The 15,758-nt window shown below is 46.4% G+C and overlaps 1 protein-coding gene across 3 annotated transcripts in view; it reads left to right on the forward strand.

Annotated features, from left to right (window-relative positions):
• IQGAP1 (IQ motif containing GTPase activating protein 1) overlaps window positions 1-15,758 on the forward strand; it is a 335,028-nt gene that overhangs the window by 92,420 nt on the left and 226,850 nt on the right. For all 3 annotated transcript variants that reach the window (XM_075006488.1, XM_075006490.1, XM_075006489.1), the window contains 3 exons: window positions 5,914-6,070; window positions 8,515-8,592; window positions 11,764-11,840. In XM_075006488.1, the coding sequence (XP_074862589.1) occupies window positions 5,914-6,070; window positions 8,515-8,592; window positions 11,764-11,840 (312 nt within the window). The remainder of the gene's footprint in view (window positions 1-5,913; window positions 6,071-8,514; window positions 8,593-11,763; window positions 11,841-15,758) is intronic.

Raw genomic sequence — 15,758 nt, forward strand, 5'->3', positions numbered from 1 at the left:
GGGGGAGTAGCTGGGTTTGGAGGTGCTGGGGGACTGCTGGATGAATCATAGGGCTGGAAGGGACCTCAGGAGGTCATCTAGTCTAGCCCCTTACTTCAAGCAGGATCAATCCCCACTAAGTCATCCCAGCCAGGACCTTGTCCAGCCGGGACTTAAAAACCTTGAGGGATGGAGAATCCACCACCTCTGTAGGCAATGCATTCCAGTGTTTCACCACCCTCCTGGTGAAGTAGTTTTTGCAAATATCTAACCTACACCTTTCCCTCTTCAACTTCTGACCATTACTCCTTGTTCTGCCATCTGACACCACTGAGAACAGTTTCTCACCCTCCTCTTTAGAGCTCCCCTTCAGGAAGCCGAAGGCTGCTATTAAATCACTCCTAAGTCTTCTCTTCTGTAAACTAAATAAGCCCGAATCCCTCAGCCTCTCCCCATAGGTCTTGTGCTCTAGCCCCTTATTCATTTTTGTTGCCTTTCGCTGAACATGCTCCAACACATCCACATCCTTTTTATACTGGGGGGCCCAAAACTGGACACAGTATTCCAGATGTGGCCTCACCAGTGCCAAACAGAGGGGAACAATAACGTCTCTAGATCTGCTTGAAATGCTCCTCCTAATGCACCCTAGTATGCCGTTAACCTTCTTAGCTCCAAGGGCACACTGTTTACTCATATCCAGCCTTTCCTGCACCGTAACCCCTAGGTCGCTTTCTATTGTACTGCTGCTGAGCCAGTCGGTCCCCAGCCTATAACAATGCTTGGGATTCTTCCGCCCCAGGTGCAGGACTCTACACTTCTCCCTGTTGAGCAGCATCAGATTTCTTTTGCCCCAGTCCTCCAATTTATCCAGGTCCCTCTGGATTCCCTCCCTACCCTCCAATGAATCTGCCTCTCCCCCTAGTTTTGTGTCATCCGCAAACTTGCTGAGGGTGCAATCCAGTTCCTCATACAGGTCATTAATAAAGATGTTGAACAACACTGGCCCCAGAAGCGAGCCTTGCGGCACTTCTCTTGAAACTGACCGTCCTCCAGATATTGAGCCATTGACTGCTACCAGTTGGGCCTGACTATCAAGCCAGCTTTCCATTCATCTTATAGTCCAGGGATCCAATCCATATTTCCTTAACTTCTGGACAAGAATGTTGTGGGAGACTGTATCAAAATCTTTGCTGAAGTCAAGGTATATCACATCCACTGACTTCCCCCTGTCCAAAGAGCCTGTTACCTTGTCATAGAAGCTAATCAGTTTGGTCAGGTATGACTTGCCCCTGGTGAATTCATGTTGGCTACTTTTGATCACTTTCCCCTCTTCCAAGTGCTCCAAAATGGATTCTTTGAGGATTCCCTTCATTATTTTCCCAGGGATTGAAGTAAGGCTGACCGGTCTATAATTTCCCGGATTGTCCTCCTTTCCTTTTTTAAAGATGAGCACTACGTTTGTTTTTTTCCAGTCATCCAGTATCTCCCCCGATCTCCAAGAGTATTCAAAGATAGTGGCCAAAGGTTCAGCAATGACCTCTGCCAATTCCCTCAGTACCCTGGGGTGCATTAAATCCAGACCCATGGATTTGTGTACATCTAGTTTTTCTAGATAGCTCAGAACTTTTTTCTTCCCCACAGATGGCTGCCCTCCACCTTTCCATACTGCATTGTCTAGGACCGTCATGTGGGAGTTGACTTTGTGAAGACTGAGGCAAAAAAAGCATTGAGTATTTCAGCTTTTCCTACATCATCTGTCACTAGATTACCTCTCTCATCTACTAACGGCCCCACACCTTCTCTGATAGCCCGTTTATTGTTAACAGGCCTGTAGAAACCCTTCTTGTTACTCTTCACATTCTTTGCCAGCTGCAGTTCCAGTTGTGCTTTAGCTTTCTTGATTACTCCCTGGCATTCTCCAGCTGTATGTTTATGCTCCTCCTTAGTCAGTTGTCCACATTTCCATTTCTTGTATGCATCCTTTTTGAGTTTAAAGTGACCAAGGATTTCCCTGTTAAGCCAAGTTGGTTGCCTACCATGTTTGCATTTCTTACCGTGCAGTGGGATGGTTTTGTTCCTGTCGCTTCAGTAAGACTTCTTTAAAATATTGCCAGCTCTCTTGAACTCTTTTCCCCTTCATCTTTGTTTCCCAAGGGACCCTGGTTGTCAGTTCTCTCAGGGAGTTAAAGTCTGCTCTTTTGAAATCAAGGGTTTGTATGTTACTGCTCACCCTTCTTTCTTTTGTCCGGATCCTGAAATCTGCTATCGCGCGATCGCTGCTGTGCACGTTTCCACGCACGTCTATTTCGTCTACTAGTTCTTCCCTGTTTGTGAGCAGCAGGTCAAGTTGTGCACAGCTCCTGGTGGGTTCCTTCAGCACTTGTACCAAGAAGTTATCCGCAACGTTCTCCAAAAGCTTCCTGGATTGTCTGTGTGCTGCTGTATTGGTCTCCCAACAAATGTCCAGATGATTAAAGTCTCCCATGAGAGCAAGGGCCTGTGATTTGGAAGCTTCACTTAGCTGCCTGAAGAAAGCCTCATCTACCTCCTCTCCCTGATCTGGCGGTCTCTAGCAGACACCAACTACAACATCACCTTTGTTACTTCTGCCTCTAAGCTTAACCCAAAGCCACTCAAGTGGATTTTCTCCCTCCTTATACTGGAGCTCTGAGCAATCATACTTTTCCTTCACACAGAGCTCAGCTCCTCCTCTTTTTCTCCCGTCTGTCTTTCCTAAACAGTTTATACCCTTCCTTGACCATGCGAATCGTCCTACCAGGTCTCCATTATTCCAACCACCTCATACTTCTTTTACTGTGCCAGGTTCTCTAATTCTTACTGTTTGTTGCCTAGGCTTCTGGCATTTGTGTACAAGAATCTTAGATAAGTGGCTGATTGGCCCACTTTCTCCTCTTCATCTAGGAAACCTGCTTGATTGTTCCCTCCTCCTTCCCCACTTACCTCAGGGCTTGTGTCACCTTCCCCCGACGAACCTAGTTTAAAGCCCTCCTCACTAGGTTTGCAAGCCTGCCCGCAAAGATGCTCTTTCCTCTCTTCATTAGGTGGATCCCATCTCTTCCCAGCAATCCCTGTTCAAGAAAGGGAATCCCTTGGTCAAAGAAACCAAATCCTTCCCTGCTACAACACTTTCAGAACTACGCATTTAACTCTGTGATTCGATGATCCCTATGTGCGGACCCCTTCCTTTCACAGAGAGGATAGATGAGAACACCAGTTGTTCTCTGTATTCCTTGATCTTCCTTCTTAGGGTTACGTAATCTGACATGATCTCTTCAAAGTTGTTCTTAGCTGTATCACTGGTTCCTACATGGAGAAGTAGGAAGGGGTAGTAGTCTATAGGTTTAATGAATTTTGGCAGGGACTCTGTAATATCCTGGATTCTAGCTCCTGGCAAGCAACAAACTTGCTGGGATTCTAGATCTGGACAGCAGATGGATGACTCTGTCACTCTTAGGAGAGAGTCCCCGACCACCATCGCCCATCTTTTTCTCTTGGGGTGGTGGTCATAGAACCCCCATCCCTAGGACTGTGCATCCCATGCCTTAGAAGCCATGGGGACTCCTTCATATCCAATCCCTTTGAGGTATCAGCTCCAGTTAACTCTGCTGTATGACCTGTGGAGAGAGGCTGAAAGCGGTTACTTAACTCCACTGGAATTGGAGAGACCTCAATTGGTTTTCTCGTCCTGGAGGTAACATGCTTCCAGTTCTCCTCCTTGTTTTGAGCAGCCTGCTGTTCCTGCAGTATTATATGATGCCTTCTATCCAGAAAGTCTTCACGCTCTCTGATGGACCTGGGGCTTGATATTTGTGCCTCAAGTCCTTTAACTTTCTCTTCTAAAGTGGTACCAGCTTGTACTTGGTACCTAGAAAATCCTTCCTGTCATCTGGGAGGAAGACAGACATGGCACATGCCATGCCGGTCACAACAGCAGACATGTCACCTGTTATGTCACTGTCCATTATTCCCTTTTCAGAGATCCCTTATTTGTTTCTAGTGCTGCGTTGAAGGGCACAAGAGAAACACCGTATAAGAAAGGGAAAACAGGTGTGGGGCTCCTCCCTAAGATGAACTCCCAGGCAAACTCCCTGTTAGCTGCTCCTGTTCGCTGCTGAGTGGGGCTGAGAAGAGGAGCTGGATTTATAGGGATGCTGCAGGGTGAGTTAGGCTCCGTGAAGAAGCTGGGTTTCGGGGGCTGGCATGAGTGTAGAGGGGAGGAGCAGGCTGGGGTCAATCTGCCTCCTGCTGCTCCCTCATCTTCATCTCTGCTACTTGTTGCTCTAGCTACTCCTCCTGGCTGTGATCCATGGAGGGTACAGCCTACTCAGCCACCTTTCGCAGCTGCAGCCCAGCTGTCCAGGTGCCAGTCTGTGCAGTACGCATGTGGGGGAAGCAGGCGCAAGTATCACCTGAGCTGTCTCCTGTTGGTTGTGGCTGACCCCTCCTCCTGTGGCTCACTTTACCTCCCTGCCTCCTTATCTGTAGTACAGATCATTTGTGACTTCTGCCTGTGAAGGAACCAGGCTGGCACAGTGTGGTACAAATAACTGTTTACTTGCTGTGTCTCACATGTAAGTCCTAGTCGGATATATATGCACCACTGCTCTGGCTGGCTGTTAAACAGAGAACACACTGAGCATCACAGGTGTGCAGATGTACTAATTACAGAGCTACTACCCAATTTTAAAACCCAGTGCCTAATACTTATTCCCTGGGGTATTGCATGTGGTTTGCAAAGAGAGAAAGCCCTATGCTGTCATACTGGCTCTCTGCCTCTCCCCTCTTTCCACATACAAGATAGTGCAATGGCCTTGTAAATCCAGGGTTGTGAATTCAATCCTGGAGAGGGCGTTTCAAGGCTGTAGGGCAGATTAGATTAAAAAAAACGTGTCAGGGTGGGGATAGGTCTTGCGGTGAGTGCTGGGGACTGGAGTTGATGAGCCTTCAAGGTCCCTTCCAATTCTATGATATATGTATATTTCCTTGATAGGGTTTTCTTCGGGAGTGAGGGAGGATGTGGCATCTGGTCTGAAGTTACAGAGGGAGAAGTGTAGGTTGGCTATTAGGAAAAACTATTTCACCCGGAGAGTGGTGAAGCACTGGAATGCTTTACCTAGAAAGGTGGTGGAATCTCCATCCCTTGAGGTTTTTAAGTCCCGGCTTCACAAAGTCCTGAGTGGGATGATTTAGTTGGGGTTGATCCTGCTCTAGGCAGGGGACTGGACTACATGACCTCCTAAGGTCCTTCCAGCCCTAGGATTCTATGAAAATCTGAAGTACAAAACAGAATGGGAGAAAGAACAGGCAAGAGGAGCAAACCTTACTACATAATTCTGTGGCTTCATCTGAGAGACTGCATTAAAAGAAGTTGAACAAGTGAGATGGAGCCACCAATGACTGGTGTGGTATTAGGTAATATTGAATATAGAGAAGCTCAACAAAGAGACCTAGCAGATGAGCCAGTGCTTAAGAGGATAATTCAAACTAGAGGTAACTGAGTTTGTTGGCTGACACATTAAGGCAAGTGTCAAGTACACAGTGACTAGGAGAATATCAATTAATAGGTTGTTTATAAGAGTGCTGTTTAAAAATATTTTTGTGAAACTTTCAAATACTTTTGTGTTCATTATTTCTGTTTACTTTTTCATCTGAAGTAATTTCAGCGTGTGTAGTCTAAAAGCTGAAAGAGCAACACTTAAATCCTGAGTCCAAACAGCATCTTGTGGTACAAACTCTTGTAACACTGTGCACATCACTGCCTAATACATAAATCAGACAATAAGGAAAGATGTGGAAGCAGGAATGCTGAAATTGTCCAGAAAATGAGCAGCTAATAGCTACTGAGAAGTGAGTAAATGGAAGAAATCAGAAAAGATCTCACATGACCTAGTCTTGTTCTTTTTACCTTTTCAGGTGGATGGAGGCCTGTCTTAATGAGGATCTGCCTCCCACAACAGAACTGGAGGAGGGGTTAAGGAATGGAGTCTTTCTAGCCAAACTTGGAAACTTTTTCTCCCCCAAAGTGGTGTCTCTGAAGAAAATCTATGACCGAGAGCAAACCAGATATAAGGTGAGACCTTTCTGTTCTAGGAACTAGGATGACTAGAGGGGTCTAAAATAGGAGTAAGACTTCTGGTGATACAAGTGCAGAGTGAGGTGGAGAACCAGCATCCTATGGGCTGGATCCAGCCTGCTACTTTATTTCATCCAGCCTGTGATAAGGCTCTACCGCAGGCTGGAAGCCCCAACCTCAGTGCCCACTGTGGGACTGAAGCCAGAGGTGCTGGCTTGTTGGCATTTCCCTGCAGCCCATAGGCAGAGGGATAATAAAGAGAGCTCTCTGTGCTGCCCCCACCCCAGCTCCCATTGGCTAGGAATTCAGCTCCACACACAGAGGCACCTGGCCCCTCTGCCTAGGGTGTCTGCTTCTGGGAGCATCTTCTGGGAACTAGGCAAGGAAGGGAGCTTGTCTTAGTCCTGATGCACTGCCAACTGCGAGCAGCCCGTGGTAATGGCCAGAACCTGTATCCTGAGCCCTCTTCTGCAGCCCAACCTACTTCCCCAGGTCAGAACCTCCTCCTGCACTCTTAACTCCCTCCAAGACCTGACTCATAACCCAACCCGGAATTCCCCCCACACTGAAACTCCCTCCTGGAGCTGGCACCCCAATCCCCTATTCTTTCACTGACCAAACTCCATGCTGGGATTTGTATGCCAGCCCCAAGCCCATGCCTGTATGTTGACTCTCATTTATGGCCCTTACCTAGAGACTAGGGAAAGCCCTGAGCCTCTGTCCCACTCCTCTGGGAGGGCTGTCTGTGGCCCTGAGTTTCTCAGTGAGTCAATGGCCCTTAATTGAAAAAGTTTCCTCTCTTCTGTGTAGAGGAACTGTCAGTGTATGAGTGAGTAATATATTATGGCAGATTTAGGCTGAAAAAAATGTATGCTAACTCTTCCTGAACTGTAGAATATCTGATGAAGGGAAAGTCTTTAGTTTTGTCTGAGTTTGGTCGTGTCTACATGAGCCCCAAACTTCGAAATGGCCACGCAAATGGCCATTTCGAAGTTTACTAATGAAGTGCTGAAATGCATATTCAGCACTTCATTAGCAAGCGGGTGGCCGCGGCACTTCGAAATTGACGCGCCTCACTGCTGCGCGCATCGTCCCGACGGGGCTCCTTTTCGAGGGGACTTCGAAGTAGGCGAGGTCCTTTCGAAAAGGAGCCCCGTCGGGACGATGCGTGCGGCGGCGAGGCGTGTCAATTTCGAATTGCCGCAGCCGCCGTCATGCTAATGAAGCACTGAATATGCATTTTAGCGCTTCATTAGTAAACTTAGAAATGGCCATTTGCGTGGCCATTTCGAAGTTTGGGGCTCGTGTAGACATAGACTTTGCGTGCCTATAAGAACCTGAGAAAGCTGGCTTTCTGTAAACTGGCAGTAGAAAGCTTTCCTCCTCATACCTAAGACCTTCACTCTTTGGAAGAGCTTAGCTAATGTAAATATCAGTTGTCACAGGGGCGGACAAGATATGGCCTGTGATCTGGTCCTTCAAACCATTGAATGTGGCCCGTGGCCTGCTCTTTCAGGACACTGAGACAGGGAGCAGCCCCACGCTGCTCAAAGTGGCTGGCTGCTCCATGTGCCTCTCTGTGCCACGTGCCAGAGGTGGGAAGGGAGAGGGGCATCGCATGTGGCATTGCATGTCGCCAGTGGGAGCTGCGATGATTGGACTTGGGGGCAGGAGAGCAAGGAGGCACATGGAGGGAGCAGCCAGCCATTTTCAACAGTCTAAGGCTTTGGCAGGCAGAGAGCTCGCGTTAGAATCCTACCGGTCTTCTGGCTGGGAGCAGCTTAGGTAAGCGCCTACTGGCCAAAGTGGCACCCCTCCTCTTCCCACACTCCAGTTCCCTTCCCCAGGTCATTACCCAAACTCCCTGCACACCATGTTCCCCAGGTCACAACTCTCTTTCAGACCCTGTACCCCCTCCTACACCCCTCTACCCGGCTAGAACCCTCTCCTATGCTCCTACCCCATCTCTGACCCTGCATCCCCTCCTGTACCCCAATCTCCTGTCCTTGGTCATTATCCAGTCCTTCTGCCACCCTTTCTCTCCTACCCCTCTGCTCCAAGTCACAACTCCCCCACCCCCGCACTCACTCCCATGTTCTTCCCCCAGGCCAGGATCCTCTCCTGCACCCATATCCCTTTTTGGACCCCAATCTCCTGCCCTAGGTCACAACCTCCTTCTTCACCATACTCTATTTCAGATGCCACACCCTCTCCTGCACCTCTCCCCTACCTTGAGCTCCCTTTTGCACCAGCCTCCATCCCAGACCCCTCTATTGAAAAGTGTGGTCCTTGACCACTTTCCAAAATATTGGAGTGACCTCCCACATCAAGAATAGTTGCCATCCCTTACTTATCAGATGCATTAGCAAAGTTCCATAGTACTCACAGTGGCTATGATGATTCATGAGCTTTTTTACCCACTCCCACCTTTGTTATTTCAGGCAACGGGTCTCCATTTCCGGCATACTGATAATATTATTCAGTGGTTGAATGCCATGTCTGAGATTGGCCTCCCCAAGGTAATTTCTGCACTGAAAAAACAGGCTTTGAATGCTGTGGGATGAATTTGCTAATATATAGGATTCCTCCTTAGAAATTTCATCCTGAATTTTCTTAAAGTATTTTACTTCCATCCCTGCCTGTATGATTAGGAGGCAGAGTGAATTCTTCCTTTTGTACCATATGCTTAACACATTATCTTGGGTGAGATCTGCAGCGCAAAATTTTACTTTTTCATTCTGTTGAGCAGCATATCTGAGCTGCAGTTTAGTCATGGCAATTTTCATGATGGGAAAAACATGGATGAAAGGATCAACAATTGTAGGAAATGGTGGATTTTCCAACTTTTGTGGGGAAGTAGTAGATTCTTTTTCTTTTGAAGTCTTCAAATCAAGTCTTCTGGAAAGAAGCTTCACTTTAATACAAATTATTGGCCACAGAACAAGGGTTACTGTCTGAAATTCTATATCTTGTGTTTATACAAGAGGTCATTCTAAACAATCACAGTGATCCCTTCTGTGGAAACGTACTGTAAGTCAAACCATGAATTTTGAGTTGTTCCCAGAACAACCTTTTTCCTCCACACTTTCACAACATGTAAAAAAAAAAGATCATGTGTTTAGTCACACAAGGGTCATTATTATGCACCCTAGCCCACTATCTGCATTTAAAAAAAAACAAAACAAAACAAAAAAACCTTACTTGAGAATGTTAATTTTAGTATTTTTGTCAAAAAAATCATTCCAGCTCTCTCGACGTAACAGTTGTGCTGAACTCCCAGTGATCTAGAGGAGCAGACTGAGCAGCAGGAAATATAGGATTGGGTTCTGTGGGGAGAGATGCTGCTCTGCAGGTTGTTAGATGAGTGGAAAAGGAATGTGGCGGACAGCTGGAAAGAATGGGATGTGGGTCAGGCTAGAGGCCTTGAGTAAGGCTTTGAGGAAATAGGAGGGAGTATGGCAGGAGTATGTAAGGGTCCTGAGAGAGAAGGGTTCTCTGGGGACATGTCTACACGTAAGCTTTATTCTAAAATAAGCTATTCTGGAATAGCTATTCTGAAATACCTTATTCCAAAATAGCACGGCTACACACACAATGCATTAGCGCTTAGCTATTTTGAAATACATCGTTTACACACATAGAGCCTATTTTGTAATAGAGCCATTGTGCTATGGCTCATTTCAAAATAGGCTCTATTCCCTGTTTTAACAGCACCTATTTCAAAATAACTTTCAAAATAGGCGCTATTCCTCATTAAGGCTATTTATTATAGGAATAAGGGGATTTTGAAATGTGTAGGATCTTTTGGAAAAGGACCCCGTGTAGACAAGCCACGTGCGATTGAAAGCAGCATTTTGGAAGTGCCGTGGCTTCCATTATTCTAATGAAGTGCTGCATATTTGTTGCACTGCCTCATTAGCATATCCCAAAGTGTCTCATTACCATCCCCCTTTTGAAAGGGGGGATGCTAGTGTAGACATAGCCTAAATGAGTTTGCCAGTTTCAAAATAAGTCAATGCTATTTTGACTTTATTTCAAAATAGTGGTTATGTCTTGTAGATGTTACGATAGTAATGTTAAAATAACTTTGCTGTGTAGACTTACCCTGGGTGTGTGTGGGTGTAGGGTGGAGTGTGTGAGGGGGAGGGAAGGAGAGGCTTGTTGGATGGCTATGTCAGAGCAGGGGACCTGGTACAGAGCATGGTGTCTTTGCATAAAGGCAATGACACATCACCTCCTCCCCATTTCACAGCTGCCTGGAACACCAATGAACAGAGGCAGTGGAAATGGGGGAGTGTAATTATGAAACCTTCATGCAGAGATATTTTTCATTTTGCAGGGGTACTCAGCAGTAAGGAACACACACAGTCTGTTCCAAGAAAAGTAAGCACTTGGTTAAAGGTGACCCAGAAATAGTTGGCACTTCTGATTCTGAAAAAATATTTTGGAGGTCATGATTAATTAAACAGCTGGATCTGAGCTCTCAATGAGATACTGTGGCCAAAATGGCTAATGACCAGTGTGATGTTGCAATACATAAAAAGGGGAATCTTTAATAGTACTAGAGAGCTGTTTGCATTGGTTATTGGTGTTACCACTTCTGGAGTGCTGTGTCCAGTTTTGGTAACAAGAATTCAAGAAGAATGTTAATAAATTGAAAAGGGGTTTAGAGAACACCCTCAAGATTGATTAAAGGATTAGAAGACCTTCCTTGTAGTGGTGGACTCAAGAAGTGCAATCTGTTTGGCTTCAAATAAATAGAAAGCTAAGGAGAGGTTTGATTTACAATCTTAAGTGTGTACAGAGAGCACAAGTATTTAGTAAAGGGTGCTTATGTATCAGAGAAAGGTCTAACATGATTCAATGTCTGGAAGTTGAAGCCAGATAAATTCAGACTGGAAATAACATGGAATTATTTTTAACAGTGAAAGTAATTAACCATTGGTACAATTTACCAAAGCTTGTGGTGATTTCTTCATTACTAACAATTTTTAGATCAAGATTAGATGTGCTCTCTGAAGGTGAGACTGGATGGTCCCAATGGTCCCTTCTGGCCATAGAATCTAGGAATTGGTATATTGGTACCTTCAATAATAATCCTTAAAGAAGCATGCGTTGCAAAATAGCTTTGGATTCAAGAATGTGTAGGAGCATCTAAGGATGAACAATTAAAAGTATGGCCCCAACTTTTATTGGAAAGTATGGTCCCAGGTGCCTTCCAGCACAACACAAGCCTTTAGCACTCTCCTAGGCTACTCACTCATAGTTTCCTTCTGCTTATCCAATTCACACAAAATCTTCCTCCTCAATCCTTCATGGAGATACTCATGTTCATCTCTTGGCTCTCTCTCAACATCTTGAATCCAATTCACCTGATACACCACACAATATCTGTGTGGGAGCTAGGGTGCGATGGTCATGTAAAAGGAACATGCGGCTATGTAGTGATGTCATTGTGAGAATATATGTAAGGAAAGTAGGGAACAGGTTGAGTGATAGACGCATGGGAGAAATGTAGGCTCCAGCTAGGAGGGGCCACAGTGGGACACAAATGGAGGGGAGATGAGTTGTATTTCATGACCTGCCTATGTCACAATTGGCTGGAATAGTTTCAGGACTGTAAAAATGCTTCCTACTTGTACAGCTAGGGTGGGATAGTATTCTAATGGTTAACTTTGTTCTATATTCAGATTTTCTACCCAGAAACTACTGACATTTATGATCGGAAGAACATGCCACGCTGCATTTATTGTATCCATGCACTCAGGTAATGTGTGTTAGGCAGGAATCTGAATGTGAGTGAATTAATTCTGAGTGAATGAACGCTACCTAGAAATGCGGAGTCTGTGGGAATGCACATTTATTCTGATTCAGGATTGTGGGACTGTATGTACTGTGGGGTTAAGGGGTGGCCTGCAGCATCCAGAAATGGTATCTGTGAAATGCACTGATATTTCCAATTAGAAGTGCTGTGCATGTTTAAGAGTCAATAAGATCATTGGCCACTGGAGACAGTATGTATATCTTGACATTCACAAGCCTTATGAAATGGGTTGTGTACATCTGTGAATCTCCTACTTTGGGAATTTTGTGTGCATGTTTGCGAATGCACAATATCAGGAGACAAGCAGTGTAGTCACAACCTTTTAAAGGGATTTGCAGTTTAGAGTGCCCTACCCCAGGGATGCATATATAGTAGGTTCCACCTAATAACAACCCAGATATAAACAATTTACAGTTAATAGTAACATTTGGCTGTGAGCCAATCCCATCCCATTGACTTTGGCATTAATGGGATCTGAATATTGGCAACAGCGTGTGCTCACTCATGTCTTTTGGAGGAAGGAGTCCTATCTGCAGGCAGGGGATGCAGCCCCCGAAGGAAGCATTGGAATGTATGCAGAACAGCACAGTAGTCAGATCTGTACAGTTGCAACTAGAGATGAAAGTTTGTGTGTGGGTCTGACTTCCCTGGCTGCAGCCCTGCAAAGCTGCCAGCAACCAGTAGTTAGCATGTTCCAGTATTTATTTCTTGGATTACGGCGTGGAAGCCTGTCTACACTCAGAAACTGCATGGGAAGTAGGCGGCTTAGAGGGGAAAGGAAGTTGTCATCAAAACAGTAGTGGAAGCTAGAGAAGGGGCAGAAGCTTCAAACTTGCCTGTGCACAGGCTTCACAGGAGGTAACAGGCTATGGGTAGGGAGGAGAAGCGAGACTGTGGCCAGAACAGTAGCTGGTGTGAGATGGGCAGCTTCCTACATGCTGGAATTGTATGCTATCTCTCCCTATGTTCCTCTGGGCTGCACCTGCTGAGAGACTCTATTTTGGGGAGAAATTGCTTCAGTGTGTGGACAATGCAGGGAAAGATACCATGCAGCTCTGTGGGCCTCCAAAGCCCATTGAAGCACTGGGGTCCAGACTGCAGCCTGACTCCCTACTGGCCAAAGACGTGAAGCCCAGGTGTTTCCTTCTCTGGCTGTTGTTTCTGAAGCCTAGCTTCCACTTATTGGCAGCTACTGGATAATAGCTTTTTGCTGGCTTCCAAGAGGTTGCTAATAAGCATTATCAACAGTATTAGTGTGTCCATAAAAGACAAAAGAGACAGTAGTAGATTATATAGTGTCCTGCACCAGTTCAGGAATAGGCATTAATGACAACTGGTCACGAAGATCAAAAGTCTGAAGTGCTGTCCTGGTTGTACTTTAAAAGGTCTGCTCTTCCCACCCCGACCCTCACTTTTACCACATTTACACAGCTTTTCTTGATGATAATATCTCACTGAATTGAAAATTAATTGCATGAAGGGTATGAACCTACCATAAGTGTTTAGAAGCATGCACATACTGTACTCTGTCTCATATGGTGCATGTTTACTTTCATAATGGTTCTAGATTTTCAGTGTTGTGGTCACTATCTGAATCTTTATCTAGAACTAGAGTGTGAGAGGCATAAAGGGAAGAAAAAACACTTTGTCACCTGCTAATAAGCTTATGTCTTGGAGATAATGGTAGGCATCCTTCAGTCTGCATAGACTATGGATCGCGCCCTTTAAAGTTTCAATTGAGGACTTCATTTACAGCGTCTATTGTGACTATGAAGACCCACACGAGAGTGACAGTCCTTGCTGCATCTCTTGCAGATGTAGTGGGTGTCTGGCAGTCCTTATTGTGCTTTCTGTGCGTTCGCTTCTCCTCTGCTAGCTGTCTGATCTTCATCTCGCCCTTCTGAAGACCCTTGTGTAACCCCTGCCTCCATCTGCCGCGGTCATCTGCTAGTTCTTCCCAGTTGTCCAGCTCGATGTCTACCTCTCTGAGGTCTCTCTTGCAGATATCTTTGTAGCGCAACTGGGGGCGTCCAGGAGGTCTTTTGCCAGAGGCTAGCTCACCATACAGGATGTCTTTTGGAATCCTTCCATCATTCATCCTGTGGATGTGGCCAAGCCAGCGGAGGCGACGCTGCCTGAGGAGGGTGTGCATGGTTGGGATTCCAGCTTGCTCGAGGACAGTGGTGTTGGTCACTCTGTCCTTCCATGATATTCCAAGGATGCGCCTGAGGCAGTGCAAGTGGAAGACGTTCAGCCTCTTTTCCTGGTGGGCATAGAGGGTCCAAGTCTCGCTGCCATAAAGGAGGGTGCTGAGGATGCAGGCTCTGTAGACTTGCATTTTGGTGTGAGTGTACAGCTTGTTGTTATTCCACACTCTCTTGCTGAGTCTGGACAGAGTTGTGGCTGCTTTTCCAATCCTCCTATTTAGCTCAGAGTCCAACGACAGGGCGTCAGTGATGGTGGACCCGAGGTAAACGAACTCGTGGACAACCTCTAACGTATAGTTGTCAATGCTGATTGATGGGGATTCAGCAACACCCTGACCGAGTACATTTGTCTTCTTTAGGCTGATGGTAAGCCCAAAGTCCTTCCATGCCTTGGAGAACTGATCCAGCAGTTTTTGAAGCTGGTCTTCTGTGTGAGACACTACAGCAGCATCGTCTGCGAACAGCATGTCTCTGATGAGGACTTCTCGCACCTTAGACTTAGCTTTCGGCCTTGCAAGGTTAAACAGTTTCCCATCAGATCTTGTGTGCAGCAAGATGCTCTCTGTTGAAGATCCAAAGGCATGCTTCAGGAGGAGTGCGAAGAAGATCCCGAACAATGTCGGAGCAAGCACGCATCCTTGTTTGACGCCGCTCCTGATTCTGAAAGCATCCGATAATGCGCTGTCATACTGGATGGTTCCTCTCATGTCTTCGTGGAACGACTGGATCATCTTGAGTGACCGTGGAGGACAGCCTATCTTGTGGAGCAGTTTGAACAGACCATCCCTGCTGACCAAGTCAAAGGCCTTGGTCAGGTCGATTGAAGGCTATGTAGAGTGGCTTTCTCTGCTCCCTGCACTTCTCCTGCAGCTGCCTTAGAGAGAAGACCGTGTCAACGGTAGACCTCTCTGCACGGAATCCACACTGCGATTCGGGGTACACCCTCTCAGCAATCTTCTGGAGTCTGCCAAGGATGACACAAGCGAACAGTTTACCAGTGACGCTTAGGAGGAAGATTCCATGGTAGTTGTTGCAGTCGCTTCTGTCTCCTTTATTCTTATACAACGTTACAATGTTAGCGTCGCACATATCCTGTGGAACCTCACCCTCTTTCCAGCACAGGCACAGTAGCTCATGCAGGAGTTCCAGGAGTGTGTCCGTGGCACATTTGATTACCTCTGGTGGTATACCAACCTGACCAGGGGCCTTTCCTGCTGCAGTGCTGTCAATGGCTCTCTTCAGTTCATCCACAGTTGGTTCTTGATCCAGTTCGTCCATTACTGATAGGAGGTCGACGGCATCGAGGGCTGCGTCAACCACAACGTTCTCGCATGAGTACAGCTCGGAGTAGTGCTCAACCCAGGGCTCCATCTGTTTGGCTTTGTCAGCAATGACTTCACCAGATTTGGATTTCAGAGGTGCCATCGTGTTCTGGGTGGGTCCTAATGCCTTCCTCATACCCTCATACATTCCTTTGAGATTACCAAAGTTGGCACAGGTCTGGATGCTGCTGCATAGCTGGAGCCAGTGGTTGTTGGCACAGTGCCTGGCTGTCTGCTGTACTGTTCTTCTGGCCTCTCTAAGTGCTTCCTGGGTACCCTGGCTCGGTGAGCGTTTGTACTCCCGGAATGCAGCGCGCTTCTTTTCAATGACT

Source organism: Carettochelys insculpta, chromosome 12, assembly GCF_033958435.1.
Source record: "Carettochelys insculpta isolate YL-2023 chromosome 12, ASM3395843v1, whole genome shotgun sequence".
Classification (NCBI taxonomy): Eukaryota; Metazoa; Chordata; order Testudines; family Carettochelyidae; genus Carettochelys; species Carettochelys insculpta.